Below are 14337 nucleotides of genomic sequence, written 5' to 3' on the forward strand. Positions count from 1 at the left end.
TTCTCTCTATTGCTCCCACACGGAAAGAAAAATACCGGAAAAATTACGGAACTTTCTCGTATTCGTGGAGTGACCTTGGTTTTCGGGAAAAAATACTGTAAGTTCCGTAAAAATTTTCGTAGCGAGCAGGAATTCTTATGGAACTTTCAGGAGAATTTTACGGTACCTCCAGTACTTTTTTCCGAAAAGCAAGGTCACCCCACGAATACGCGAAAATTCCGTAATTTTTCCGGTATTTTTCTCTCCGTGCAGCCTTCCCTCCTGACAGCAATAATAGCAATTAAAACTTTGTTTTAAAATTTCCCCTCAATGGGGACATATATCTTTTTCTTAGCCAAAAAAAAACAAAGGATTTTGACAGCTGCATGTGTCAGGTGACTCAGAGTAACGACATTTCAATTAAAGATACCTGAATAAATAAATTATGTAATTGAAAAGCAACAAATAATAGAATAATAAGGGAAATAGACTGTTGTATCGTCAATAGAGGAGATATGCAGGAAATATCAAAGGCCATCAGACTGTTGTACAATATTGAATTCACTCAATCGAGCACCACACGTGCCAGCGAAGTGTCTTTGTTTATCATTTTTTGAATGTTCGTTAATCTTCCTCTATCTGTTGCACTGACTGATAAGTCAATGAAAAGCAGCAAAAAAAAGTGAATGTATAGAGTATGGTGTTAATCCTCCAGTCGCCAATGCACAAACAATATCCAATTGTTGATGCAGAAGTTAATATAAACACAAACAATGAATTGATACAACAGAACGTCATTGTGCAATTTGATTCTTAACTGGATTTCCGCGCGATAATGACTTTATCGTGTTTGAGCCGTCAAACGGGCGCCAAAAGTTGGGGTAATGATACCGGAAAAGCTATTGGACTTATCGGCAAAAGTGTTGACTTACATATCTCCGGTCAATTGTGATACCGACATGAATTATAAAATTGTCTAGATTGATAAATTTCACAGGTGTGGATTGTATTTTGGGAATTGTACCTCAAGTTACAATGAGAAAAAAAAAATATTTTCGCCAAGAATATTTTCTTGACATCAGTAAATCTGGCGATCACTGTGTAAATACTCCGATAAGACTTATTAATGCCAAATATATTTTCTTGTGTTTAGTAAGTATTGTTGATTAAGGAAATTTTTTTTCTCAGTGTATATTGTCAACAATTTAATTGGATGACTCGATCTTTCATTTGTTGTTAACAAAAACTAAAACTAACCTTGTCCACACATGTATACCCTTTCGGGCTTTCACATTTCCCATCCCCAGTTTCCCCCCTGTACCGGGATTACGCCGAGGGCCGAAGGGAAAACCTCATGGGAAAAAAACCTTGGCCAGGTACAGTCGTCTCTTTCGAGACTATCACTCGTACGATGAAACCTGTGTAAGTTAGAGCGAATTCTATCTCTAAAAAACCTCTGGCATTTCCCCGACTGGGAATCGAACCCACGAACCTCATGTGCCAACCCCTACGCTCTAACCGCACGGCCACCGCACGTCGGTTTGTTGTTAAAAATTAAATTTTAGTTTAAGATTCGATATAATGTAAGTTAGATTGCTAATTTCCGATGTTGCTTGTTCCAGAGTTCGTAAAAGAGTGTCCTGGGACACCAGTTCGTCCGGGGTGACAGGTCGGCCCAAAAGTCATGGCCTTTTGTGTTGGGCTGTTTCGGTCATAAATGGGACCGAATCAAGATTCGGATCAGGATCGGATTTCGGATTCGGATCAAGCAATACTGGGTATTACCGACATAACTAGAATTATATCGAATCCTGAAGTAAAGTAAAATTAGTTAACTATAATTATAGACGAGACCTACTGCGCACTCCGTGCGTCGAATTTGAATTTGGCGGTTCGACTCCACCAATGAGGAATTAGTCCTACGCGCTTCGAGATATTTCGACTAGGGCGAACTTCATTTTTATGTTTCTACTTTCATAATAAAGACTAAAGGAAAATTACTCTACTATAATTATAGATACTACCCGCGCAGAGCGCAATATCACTTTCGCACATTTTGTTTTCATTATGTTGCGTACGGTCAAATTTGCATATCAATATTTAATAATACGAATATAATGTCCTGTAGTAGTCGGGTATTTCCATTTCAAAAATTAATTCAAATAGATTTTTTATCAATACTACTAGTGCGCACGCTTTATTATCACACCAGAACAAAAAAAAATCATAACTCATCATTTATTTTTTGTAGAACTGTATCAATCAAAAACACCTCTTAAATATAATTTCAGCTAAAGAAATAAAATCAATCGACATTGAATTTAACAATCACTTTATTAAAAATATAAAAATTTTTTTCTGTTATTCACATTCTGAATGTAGTCCTTGAATGGCTAATTTGGCACATGCAGCCTCTACTACTGTAATCTTGTATTTTGCCATCAAAGGTTTTTCCACAGCAAAATCATTCGCACTCCTGCAAAAAAAACATAAAAATTGATTTAAACAATATAGTGACAAAAGGGATTTGCGGGATTATTGGAAAACGAATATCTCTTACAGTACTTAATTCACTGACTTTTCAGTTTTCGTTTTAAATTTTTTAATTTTTCTGAATTCAAAGGAGATCAGCAATTCCTTTTTATGATGAATTTTGTTGAACAGCAATCTTTTCAAAATATCTGGTAAATTTATGACTCGTCTGTTGTCTTCATCAACGGAAGCTGAGTATATGGCTCTCTTCGAAGCAGTAAGAGAAGCTCAAATTATTAAGCACCCGTATTCTGTTGAAATTTGACAATCCAATCGTAATATATGAGGACAACAATGGTTGCATTAGCATCGCCAATAATCCCACGAATTATAAAAGAACAAAACACATTGATATCAAGTATCATTTTTCACGAGAGCAAATTATTAACAATTTAATCACATTGAGATATGTTTCAACAGGAGAACAGCTGGCAGATATGTTCACTAAGCCATTGCCCGGGCCAAAATTTGTTGAGTTGAGAAGAAAAATGAATATTGATTAGATGATTGTTTGTTTCATGTATATAACTGTATTATGTTGTGTAATGATCTGATTAGGTTTTTCTGGGTTTCCCTAACCCATCGCAGCAAATACTGGACCATATGTATTTGCCCCCAGAAAACAGTTAAGAGGTATATTAGTTTAGAAGTTTGTTGTAATTACATAATAACATCATTAGTTGTCATTTAATCGTCATTGAATAAGTACGATTGAATTTTGAGGGGGTGTGTTGGATTTTGGGGTTTTCCCCCGAGTTCAAAATTCACTCTCCTAGAGTTTTTATATTTCCGGATTTAGGAAATATTTATTATTTTGTTGCTGTGAGACCTTTCCTCTATGTTATGAGAAAAAAGGGAAAGTCTTAAAAATTCTCCAAGTGTTTATTTATTTCGATTTCCATAATCCAATAATAGATATGATAATTTTTTCATTGGTTTCATTGAGAGCACAAAAATTAATAGTTATTTCATAGCTGTTTTGGTTCATATTATTATTTTATAATTTTTCTTAGAACATCATCAGGATAAGGAGAACAGTTTATATGAGGAGAAATAGAGAGAGATGAATGAACAAGGGCCTTTTGTAAAATGGGTCCATAGGGTGAAAACATTGGTTGCTATGAGTTAGTAGAGTTGCAGAGATCATAGGAGAAAGATATACCTTCTGAGTACGTTTAATAAAAATTAACGTCTAACTCTAGCGCATAATTACTTTAAACTCAACTTCTTCAAATTGATTTGCCTGACTGTTTTCTCAAGAGTTTTTTGCACTGGAAGAATCTTCCACGGAGATATTGCTCTGATTATTGACTATACTTACGTATTTAGCATAGGACAAAAAAATATCATAAACGATATTCATGACGTTAACGTAGATAACCCGGTATTGAACGGGTACAAGGAGAAAGTTGATCATCTGAGTTGGTGGCCAGAAACAACAATCCACTTTATAAGTGGTGAAGAACTTCTCACGAATCTCCTCAAATACGTCCTCATTTTCCCTCTGCTCCAACGCCCCGTGTCCAAAGAAGAAAATAGCGAGACATGTCGGACTAGCGATTGCTTGGTCCAGAACAGTTTTCTTCACGATGGAGCCAGCATTTCTTCCAGGTAAAACTTTATCCAGAATGGCATAGAAATAATGGTGGAATGGGCCTTGAGCGGTTCCAACTGCAAACATGTTTCTGATTCTGATGGAATCCAAGGAATCCTCTGAATTTTCTCGCTCTGATGTACTGGCGAGAATTATACCACCATCTCTTTCTACTTCTGCATAATTGTACGGACAAGACATCGGTAATTCCTCATTCTCAGATGCGTCTGATCCAGTAAAGAATTTCCGCTTTAAGCTGTCTGATTTCTGCTGGATTGCGTCTCCCACTCCCATCATTACACCGCAACTCACCGTATTTGTAATGATTAGGTATTTCCCTTCAGGAATATTAAAACCAGATATTATTTAGAAGGAATTTATTGGAAGCGATGGCAATTCGAGTTCATAAATCTAAATACGACGCAATGATTTCTTGTCATCCCATCTCTAAAGACATCATCCCTGACGAATATAGTACACTGAGAAAAAAAATTATTTTTGCCAAGAATATTTTCTTCCCACCAGTAAATCTGGCGATCACTGTGTAAATACTCCCATAAGACTTACTAATGCCATAGTATAATGTGCCTCTAGGGAGTATAGTATATTATGCAACAAGTGTATAATGGATTTTTTCCCTCGTCGGAGGGAGTAACACGAGCCGAAGGCGAACTGTACAGTCCCACGAGTCAAAAAATCCATAACGCACGTGTTTCGTACACTATTTTATGTCGTTGGGCAGCTATGAAATAAAAGTACTTTCTGACGGAATGTAAGTTTATAATTATAATCACATGAGTCTGACAATACTTCATTTCCGTGAGGCGCACGATATTTTTTTCTCGAAGGGACTAGAAACTGAGATCTAACCGAGCGAAGCGAGGCTAGTATCGTACTTTCCAGTCCCTAGGGTTCGAGTTGACCAATGAGGAATTAGTCCTACGCGTTTCGAGATATTTCGACTCGGACGAACTTCATTTTTCTGTTTCTACTTTCATAATAAGGAAAGAAAAACCCTTTTATCGAATCCACAATCTAATTACAACTCTGAGTTCAACAGATGACTAACTTGAATGAACGATCTTTCGTTGTTTATAAATATAGTAACATGCACAATCATTAAAAAATTACCAGTTTGAAACTGTGTAGCAACCACCGGATATCGAACGACGCTATTCTATTGGTCGATGATTGAATGGGAAAAATAATCTGTCAAATACCAGTGGTGCTTCAAAATTAATCGGATATTTAGCAGAAAAACGCCTCGTGTTTTGCACTCAAAATTTTTAACCTGCCGAATCGGGTACAATAAAAATTATCCGCAAAATACATAAAAACTAGGAAATATTAGGGAAAAATTCTTGAATATCATGATCCGTGAAACCTTGTCAGATTTTTCTCGTAGATTTCTATAGAAATTCGTTCTCACTTGGGGATTAGGTAAAATGTTCCGTAATTTTTCATGAATTTTTCTCTCCGTTTACGCAGTCGTTCCTATAGGCAACGAAATTATTGAAAATTCTCTGCTAGTTTCAAAACACCAGCGGTATTACTACTGATAATACTAGATATTTTTCCTTCAGCTCGCAAATATTTTCATTTAATCCAAGAGACATTTGCATTGTAATATCGTTGATAATTAATAACTTTGATGTGGCTGTAGCTTTCATTGAATTTACCAAACAATAAAGAGGAACACATACTGTCGGATAAAGTAATTGCTTCATTGTTGTTATCTATTCAATTAGAAAATTATTCTAGAGATTCTACGGCTTTTAAGGGAACTATGCAGACTTTTTAAAAAATGAGGAAATTTACCATCGAACGTTTATTTACCAAATAGGTTTGATTGATTATTTGATTAATTGATTAATTGTTATTTGATTTGATTAACTGTTTGATATCTGCCGAATAATAACACGTCGATTAATTTACTCAAAAATATATATTAAGGAAGAGTTTTCCGCTAGAAAATAAAAAATTTTAAAATAAAAAATAAAAAATTCTTATTCTTTTTTAATTGACGATCAATGTAGGAGATATGGATGGAATATTTTGAATAAATTGCGTTCATGACTGCAAAGAATAACGCAAAACAACAATTTTTTAAAGAAAGGAAATCTCAGTGCGGTAATATTCCGGTAATTATCCTACCGGATAAAATAATTCCATTAATATCTCAGAAGATTCACATTTAGGTTTAGTATTCAATATTTTTCACTCTCCTCTGAATTAATTTAATGGATTGTGTGGTATAATCTTTTTTATAAATTGTTAATTAATGATAACGTTGTTTTTGTTTGAATTTAGGATTTTTATCACGAGACTCAAGACTATATTTCAGAAATTGTTATTGCATCGAATATTTTCTGCAATCTCTCCTTTCGTGTGAAGAAACTTGAAAATTGAGTTTTACTCACCGAACAGAAGATTCTTGATAATTCCCATTTGCAATCCGATATTGGAAATTCGATACTTCTCGATAAAAATCCTTTCCTTATGAAAATAGCGGCAGATTATGTCTCCTGAAATTTCTCCAAATTTTTTTTCTCTTGAGAAAAAAATATGAAATAACGGGAATTGTCGAGTAAGAAAAAGTAATTTATGGTTTCCACTATTTCCAGTTGTCCTTGTGGGTGATATTCTTGATCCTCTGGCGTTTGTACGAGCGGAAGATGGGGCTGTGGGGTTGACCGCGGGGCATACCGCTCCACCAGCTCAAAAAATTCAAACGTAAAAACCAAATGGGAGAGTCTCAATCTCCCGAAGATGGTTTTGAAGATGTCCGCAAGCTAACGTTTATTGGGTTATAGGTTTATTTCCACCCCAGATTACAGAGCATTCTGGTTTATGCCAAGTCCAAAGACGATTACAGACTGACACATCACGAGATCCTAGGGTACGATAAATACCTCGGCTCGGTTGAACATTTTGTTTGCTGGCTTTACGCATTGACTTTTGTTCCTTTTTTTTGTCAAACAAGACTCCATTTCCATTGGAGTTCTTTCACCTATTATTTGTTATCATAAATATGTACACTCACTTGTATGTGCAATCATTTCCTTTTTTAAGATGATTATTTCCATGACATCTCCTACAATGAACGATTTAGACAATTTTTTTTTGCAATTTAATCCAATTCAATTTTCCTATCGGAAATTCTCATATCATATTCTAAATTTGCGGTTTCGAGATTGAATTTTTTAGAAAAACTTTTAAAGTTTTTTAACACTAAATTTTCCAACTTCGATTAACAAATTGAATAATGTGTAATTAAATTTCATTCGCTGTTCGAGAAAGTTTTTTACGATCTTATTTGTTTTTTTTAATCAATTTATTATTGTTTGTTTTACCAAGAATGACTCGAATCTTACACATGTACTTGGAGTATTTGATATTATTAAATAATTGTAAATTAGGAACATTAATGAACGAATAATTACGGTATCTGGTTTACAAAACTTCTTGATCTTTATTGAAGTTAAACAGATGATAATTACAGGGTAAATTATTTAGCCGCGACCGCCTTTGGCTTTGGAAGTCCCTCCCTGAATCCATTCCTGTAACAATACCAGTCGTAATTAATTAATCTGTAGAAATCTTAACTCGTGCCCTGAGTAAGTCGGAGATAAATTAATCTGTGTTATACCTAGTCCGACGATAGTTCGGAAGATAAATAAAAGATAGTAGGAATTCACTTGCCGTTACATTTTTTATTGAAATTTGCGATCGAATTAAACCTATGACTTCATATTTAGGTCAATGCATTTGAATGGATTATATTTTTTTTATTTCCGGTACTGAAAAACATTCGCTATCAAATGTGACGTGGCAATATTTACTAGCAACTAATATTTATCATAAGTAGTTGAGAATAATTGCAGGGGAAATACTAAAATGCGATTAAAACAAGATTTTGGAAACTGTGAGAACGTTATTTTTGATGATATTTCGAAAATTGAATGATCTGCATGAACCAAATGGATTCAATTAGAAAGTCGGGGAATCCCAATCAATTTTATCAGTTGACTGACAAAACTATTGATGAAACTTCCTATGAAATTCAAACATAGACAGTTCAAATATTGAAATATCGAAGAAGCAAACTTGGAAGTTGGCAATTTTATTTGATTCTCTTAAGGAATAGCTCAAGAAAATTTTGGAGGGTTACTGATGATGAATACTCACTTGAACTTGCGGCGAACGATCTTGAGGTGACGCATACGGCCAGTACCAGTGGTCTTCCTCCTCTTAGCTTTGATGGACCAATTGTCTATTAAAAACAATCGAAATTGTTATTAAAATTCAACTGCGATAAGCTTCTCTTACAAATTGATTCTTCCAAAAATCTACGTTATTTCATCATGATTTTCCCGCTTTCCAGTAATAAAAAAAAAATCTTCAAGTTTCACTGAGAAGAAAAAATCTTTTGTCAAATGTATTTACTTTCCACCAGTAAATTTATACAACAATAAAGAGATTCCTTGTGATAGTACAATATATTCAAGAAAAAAAATGTTCTAGGTGTAAAATATCTTTTACATAATGCCATAAACTATATGTACAATAAATTAGTGGTGAGGTGACGAATGATGAAAAATTCATTCAGTTTTTGGTGGTTTTTTTTAGAAATATCTATTGAACAAAAGTGGGAAAATATTTCCTACATTGCAGTGGCAAAACGATAAGTTTCAGGAATATTATCGAAATTAAAAAAGATGGAAAAATTTTTGACAAGATCTTTTTGATCTTGAGATATATTGGGACTACGTAAAAATATTTTCTTATAACAAATTGGAAACTTACACGAACGCATCTTCTTGGCTGGATATCCACACTGTGCACATTGTGATTTTTGAATGTGATAAGAAGATCTTCCACAACGCCTGCAGAGCGTATGTGTCTTATTGCGACGCTTTCCAAAGCTCGATGTACCCTTCGTCTACAAAAGAAATCACAATAAAATTTTTACCACTTGATAAACATATCCATCATTTTTTTAAAATGATTATTTATGATTTTGGGATGATAGTTGAGGCTTGGGAAACACGTGTGCATGAAAACAATTGATTATGGGTGACGTGACAGCGTATAACCTCTCCGGTTCCAACACCCCATCAACTCCACGCAATTTATGATTTTACGGAATAAATATTGTGGCATCTTCGATTGTTGAAGAATCAGGCACTTTTTAGTTTAAATTTATTTGCATTTGGGGGATGGATCACTTCAGATTTGATGGATTTTCTGGGATATATTTATTTCTTACCATTTTGCACGAAAGAGCACTTAGAAAAGAAACGAAAGAGGGCGTCGTTATATGTTGAAGGTGGGGATGAACCGGATGCGAGAACACGAATACATGTGTACGCGCCAAATTTCCGATTTTTGAAATTATTGTGGAAGACAAGACAGTGCCATAGAACGGATAAAACATTCAATTTATTTTAGAGGCATAATTTTTTCAAAGGAGTATGAGGAATTATATTTTTAATCCAGTGAACATATTGGCAGTGAGTTGTGAATCTCCGGAGAAAATAGGAAATTATTCCATCAATCAGTAAATTATCTTTCCGTGACGCTTTCTTCTTCTTCGGTTTTCGAATAATTCCTGTTTTACTTTCGTATCGAGGTTATATATTGTGTACTCATTTGAAAGGGAATTAAATGAGCTCTGAAAAAAGACATGAATTATGTGGGTTCTACCATTTTCCATGGAGTAATGGCGTTTTCAACGTGAAAATGCGATTTCAAAAAAGCGAAAAATTGGGAAAATGTGTATTTTGGCTGAAAGGCATCAGTTGTATATGATTGAGTTGCTTTTTTTCATAAATACTCAGTACTTCTGATGACTACTTTGAACGACTTTCCTCGAAATTAAGCGTTGAATAATTTTTTCGTTGACTACTTTCCGCTTGAAAGCTGTATTTTTTCTTGGAACTTATTATTTCAGGGTAATAAATAATGTTAACTTTTCAGTTATCGGAGTAATACGATTATAAAAATAATTGAGTATTAAGGTTCTTGTAAATATATAAACATTTATTAAATTTCCATCAGCCTGTCTACATCAGTCAAGACTTCTCGAGAGTATCTCCCACCGCCAGGGACAATGTGTTGAGCACCAACCAGGCAATCCTTCAATTCTGTTCCTTCCTCAATAACACAGTTATTACACAAAATGCAGTTAATGATAACACACCTATAAAAAAAGAAAAAAATGATAATTCTTCAACTAATAACCCATAGATATTCGGAATTTCTACGGATGTAAAACTGAGGGATACCTTTGCTTAATGACGACATTTCCCATGATAATCGAGTCAGCAACTCTCGTTTTCTGTTCTATCACACATCCAGGTCCAATATGACTTTGTTTAAGTGATGTTTTCTCGTCTATACGAGCTCCCTCATCAATTCTACAATTTGTTACTTGAGTACTCTTAACTGTAGCCAATTGAGAAATTACGTTAGTTGATATATTGCAAGATGGAAGTTGAGATAACTGAAAAAATGAGAAAATATAAAAATGAGAAAATATAAAAATCCAACGAGTGCAAAGCTTCCATTCGGAAGCAAAAAGTATCTAAAATGAGAAATAAGATATAAAAAGCTGTAATTTAATTTCCGCATGCGTTTTATCTAGCAGTCATGCGAGATAGCTATATTTAATTTAATAAACTACCTGACTATTGGCTAAACTGTACATTTGCACAGTATTTGCTCTGAGTCCGAACTTATCAGTGATCAGATGGGCATAGCATCTGATCAGGTCACCGTGATAAGCTCCTTCGAGATCAAAGAAGTGATCATTGAAAGCCGACATTTCCCTTATCAATTCATCTGACGTTTTTTCAACAGCAAAACGAAAAATGTCTTCTCTGATATCCATTTTCACTATTGACGTATTTTTGTCATCGAGGGTTTGCTTCGGAGGTCGGCTCAACTGTTTGCTGACAATGTAGGGGAGAAGCTCGCCCTTTAGAGTTCCAAAATTCCTTAAAATCGAGAAATCAAGTAAATTCATATTTAAAAGATGAATTAATATGAAGCTACAATACCAATTCATTTATAAAATTGTAACTACGATAAATTTATGCAATAATGATTCAAACTCGTCATATTTATAATGAAGTGAGATGAGAACTTGAATTAAAATAACAGATAACTTTGTAATATTATATCAATTGGAAAAGACGAAGGGATTTAATTGCATGTTTTCAAAATTTTAGAATGAAAAATACTTTAGATTGTTAATATGAAATCGTAGATTCCTTTTTGACTTCACGCTTCATGAAAATGATGCAAAAAAAATAAAAATGTTTCGTCAATTGCTATAAAATAATTAATTCAATTAATTAAGCGGCCTATCTATCATAAGTCGACTTTTGTTTGAATTTTATCTTTTTACCCTACACTAGATAAAAATTTGAAATTAATTTTGTGTTGCGGGCAGCACTTGAATGGACATGAAAAAATAATGAAAAAAAAGAGGAAAAATTATTGAAGGGCGCTAAAGATCGATATTATTTAAAAGAGATTTACCAAGTTTGCTAAAGAATAATAAAAAATACGTAGCTTACTATTGCATCTAGCTGTCACTCAATCTTCTGGAGAGCAATGGTGAGGTGCGTAATTTTTATTATTTTTTGTAAGCCTGGTAGATCCCTTTTGAACAATATCCCTCAGTAGCGTCCTTTAATAATTTTTTCTCTTTTTTTTCATTATTTTTTTATAACCATTCGAGTTTCTCCCGCAAGACAAATTTGATCCCAAATTTTAATGTATTTTAGGCTGAAGAGATAAAATTTAAACAAAAGCTGGCATTCGATAGATAGTCCACCCGGGCCTTAACTGCTTAATATCGGTCCCATTTATTGTATCGAATTCTGTAAAACAAATGTCTTTCCACGTGCTCATTCTATATCCTCCAATATCTATACATATATATATATATATTTTTTCTGTTAAGCACTCTCTTCATCAGGAATTAATTACCAACCGTGAATTTAATACTAATTGCATCAATTCTCTCGAGTTGAAATTTCTTGCTAATCTAGTAAAATTTAAATTAAAAAACAAATCGAATGCCACATTGTCATAATAGAAGATAAATAAGAAATACATTACTTGTTATGAATCAGAAAATCGAGCACCCATTTTTTCATAATATAAAAATGTGCGTCCAACAATTTCGAATGCATAGTGAAACTCGTGTGTTTTCTCAGTAATTTCTGGGAAATTGTAAGAGTATCCTCGAAATCAGAGGCAGAGGCAAGAAAAACTAATCGATTAGTTCTGTTGTCAATTCCAATTAAATCAGTTTCTGGTTTTTGTTTACTCTTAGGTCCTGGTGTAACAAAGGTCCCAGGAATTTTAGGAGCAGGCAACATCAGTGCTGTAATGCTCGCATTGTATTTTCGATATGAATTGAGGATCTCAGAGATATTGACGTCAGAGATTAAGTCACAGGAAATCACCATGACATCTTTATGAATTTTATCGCTGATGAATCTCACAGCATCAGCTGTTCCTAGGTCCTCACTATCTGGTATTCCGACGACTTCTGGCTTCAATGTAAGATTGAGTTTGTCGAGGACTGAAGAGATTTCTTTACGTGTCGATTCTGTGACAACAACGATTGCCTCGGTAAAACCTGCTTTTTCGAGGGAGGCCAGGGGATAGTAAATCATTGGAAGATTGTGCACTGGAAGAAGACATTTTGGTTTTCCTGCTGTCAATTCTGTCATCCGGGAACCCTTTCCACCTGCCAGCACCACTGCTTGGAACTCTACATATTTCACCATGATTCCTGAATTATTGTTTCCACTGAAAGTTAGAAATAAATTTTGCAATTTTCGTATTCATTTTTTTTCGTGCTTCAGAATAGAAGCTTTATATTTCTTCAAGTCTAAATCTCTCATTTTTCATTTCCTTCTTCCAATTTATAGAAAATATAGATTCTGTATATAAGTGAGTAATTCTTTTCATTTTCTCTAAAGGATTTCAAGGAATTCACCATGAATCTACACTTCAATAATAATATTCACTTATATTCATCGATGTCGATTAAAATAAAATTTATCAGAAGCTGTATGGAATATTTTTTTTTGTGTGGCTATTTGTACCCGGAGTGATTTAAAAGTTATGGGGAAAAAATCAAGAATTCTCTGGATATGGCCCAAAAATCACTCACCTGCACTCACATGGGAATAAATGTCTTAAAATCACTCGCCCATACATCCACTCTTACTAGTCAATTCTCATTCTCACTTCAGGATATTAAGAATCTTATCACAAATAAAATTACTCCATAATACTCCGTCATAGATATCTAGGAAATTCTTCATTTTTTCGTGATACCTTTAAGGCCCGGATGGACTGTCTGGAAAAGATAATTTACTCCAAAATTGGGACTTCTAATTACTCCGTCAATTAATCGTTTTTTCCGATAATTGTTAGCTAGCGGTCTAGTTGTTAACAACCGCTAGAACGCTAGCTAACAATTATTGAAAAAAACGATTAATTGCCAAAGTAATGAGGAATCCGAATTTCGGAGTAAATGATCTTTTCTAGATAATCCACCCGAGCCTTAAAATCACTCCAAGTACAAATAGTCACACTATTCGTTTAAATTCATTTTCGCACCATTTCAAAAAGTTGTCATTGAAAGATTTAATCATGGCTTGAAAAGCCTCTTCAAGTAGTAAATCAAATGTAATTATTCGAAAAGAAACTGACAAAACCGAAAAAATAACATCTGATGTGGATGTACGTAGGAAATCTGCTTCGCGAAATCCAATGAATTCTATAATCTGATTCCATATTTAACACAAAGCAAAATTAACCTCACAATATCCCATTACCTATGATGAGTGCGAAAGTTGCGGTGTATTTTCTGCTCTTTAATGAACAGTGAATCATGCAATTACTTTTTCACGTCGCACATTCTACAGGTCTTTCAAGCTAAACGTACTGAACTGATGGTGTGAGTTATCCAATTCGTAGCAATATTAGGGGGATGACCAGAGTGAACCACACGTTTCATCAGAGGTGTCATTATTAATTTTTCATTGTAGGCTCCAAAGAGGATTGACTAAAGTAGAGGCTCAGTTCTGGGGGTTTGAGTGACCCCAGCTGCATCGTAGTACTGCACCCCAAGAGAGGGAGGGCGCCAAGCTTTGATGTCGCCGACACCAAAACAGGGGACAAGTACCTTCAGACGTCGTACG

At 34.4% G+C, this 14337-nt stretch overlaps 3 protein-coding genes across 5 annotated transcripts; all 3 read right to left on the reverse strand.

Annotated features, from left to right (window-relative positions):
- Positions 1-2294: 2294 nt before the first annotated feature.
- LOC105265692 (mpv17-like protein 2) lies at positions 2295-6995 on the reverse strand. Its single transcript, XM_011303329.1, has 3 exons — positions 6526-6995; positions 3833-4443; positions 2295-2455 (listed from the first exon to the last, which is right to left on the reverse strand). Exons 1-3 carry the CDS (start codon positions 6551-6553, stop codon positions 2444-2446), a joined length of 651 nt encoding a protein of 216 aa, XP_011301631.1. The 5' UTR covers positions 6554-6995; the 3' UTR covers positions 2295-2443.
- A 557-nt stretch (positions 6996-7552) lies between these two features.
- On the reverse strand, positions 7553-9440 carry RpL37a (ribosomal protein L37a). The gene is made up of 4 exons (XM_011303342.1): positions 9375-9440; positions 8912-9047; positions 8294-8378; positions 7553-7665 (listed from the first exon to the last, which is right to left on the reverse strand). The coding sequence occupies exons 1-4, from the start codon at positions 9375-9377 to the stop codon at positions 7614-7616; spliced, it is 276 nt and encodes a 91-aa protein (XP_011301644.1). The 5' UTR covers positions 9378-9440; the 3' UTR covers positions 7553-7613.
- A 686-nt stretch (positions 9441-10126) lies between these two features.
- eIF2Bgamma (eukaryotic translation initiation factor 2B subunit gamma) lies at positions 10127-14171 on the reverse strand. Of its 3 annotated transcripts, none has more exons than XM_011303354.1 (5): positions 13972-14171; positions 12236-12934; positions 10791-11103; positions 10393-10610; positions 10127-10307 (listed from the first exon to the last, which is right to left on the reverse strand). In XM_011303354.1, the coding sequence occupies exons 2-5, from the start codon at positions 12910-12912 to the stop codon at positions 10151-10153; spliced, it is 1365 nt and encodes a 454-aa protein (XP_011301656.1). In that variant the 5' UTR covers positions 12913-12934; positions 13972-14171; the 3' UTR covers positions 10127-10150. The 3 variants fall into 3 exon arrangements, with proteins under 3 accessions (XP_011301656.1, XP_011301664.1, XP_011301673.1); XM_011303362.1 differs by having other exon boundaries at positions 13954-14171; XM_011303371.1 differs by lacking the exon at positions 13972-14171 and adding an exon at positions 13847-13906.
- Positions 14172-14337: the final 166 nt, after the last annotated feature.

This window comes from Fopius arisanus, unplaced genomic scaffold, assembly GCF_000806365.1.
Source record: "Fopius arisanus strain USDA-PBARC FA_bdor unplaced genomic scaffold, ASM80636v1 scaffold00002, whole genome shotgun sequence".
Taxonomy (NCBI): Eukaryota; Metazoa; Arthropoda; class Insecta; order Hymenoptera; family Braconidae; genus Fopius; species Fopius arisanus.

Coding starts and splice junctions, on each gene's coding strand:
- LOC105265692 (XM_011303329.1), bottom strand. CDS start 6,553: ATGGGAATTATCAAGAATCTTCTGTTCG. Junction 4,444..6,525: donor TATCAAGAATCTTCTGTTCG/GTGAGTAAAACT, acceptor ATATTCCTGAAG/GGAAATACCTAATCATTACA.
- RpL37a (XM_011303342.1), bottom strand. Junction 8,379..8,911: donor AGCCAAGAAGATGCGTTCGT/GTAAGTTTCCAA, acceptor TGTTTTTAATAG/ACAATTGGTCCATCAAAGCT. Junction 7,666..8,293: donor ATCGTTCGCCGCAAGTTCAA/GTGAGTATTCAT, acceptor GTATTGTTACAG/GAATGGATTCAGGGAGGGAC.
- eIF2Bgamma (XM_011303354.1), bottom strand. CDS start 12,912: ATGGTGAAATATGTAGAGTTCCAAGCAGTGGTGCTGGCAGGTGGAAAG. Junction 11,104..12,235: donor GATTTTCTGATTCATAACAA/GTAATGTATTTC, acceptor CTCGATTTTAAG/GAATTTTGGAACTCTAAAGG. Junction 10,611..10,790: donor ACAGTTTAGCCAATAGTCAG/GTAGTTTATTAA, acceptor TCATTTTTTCAG/TTATCTCAACTTCCATCTTG.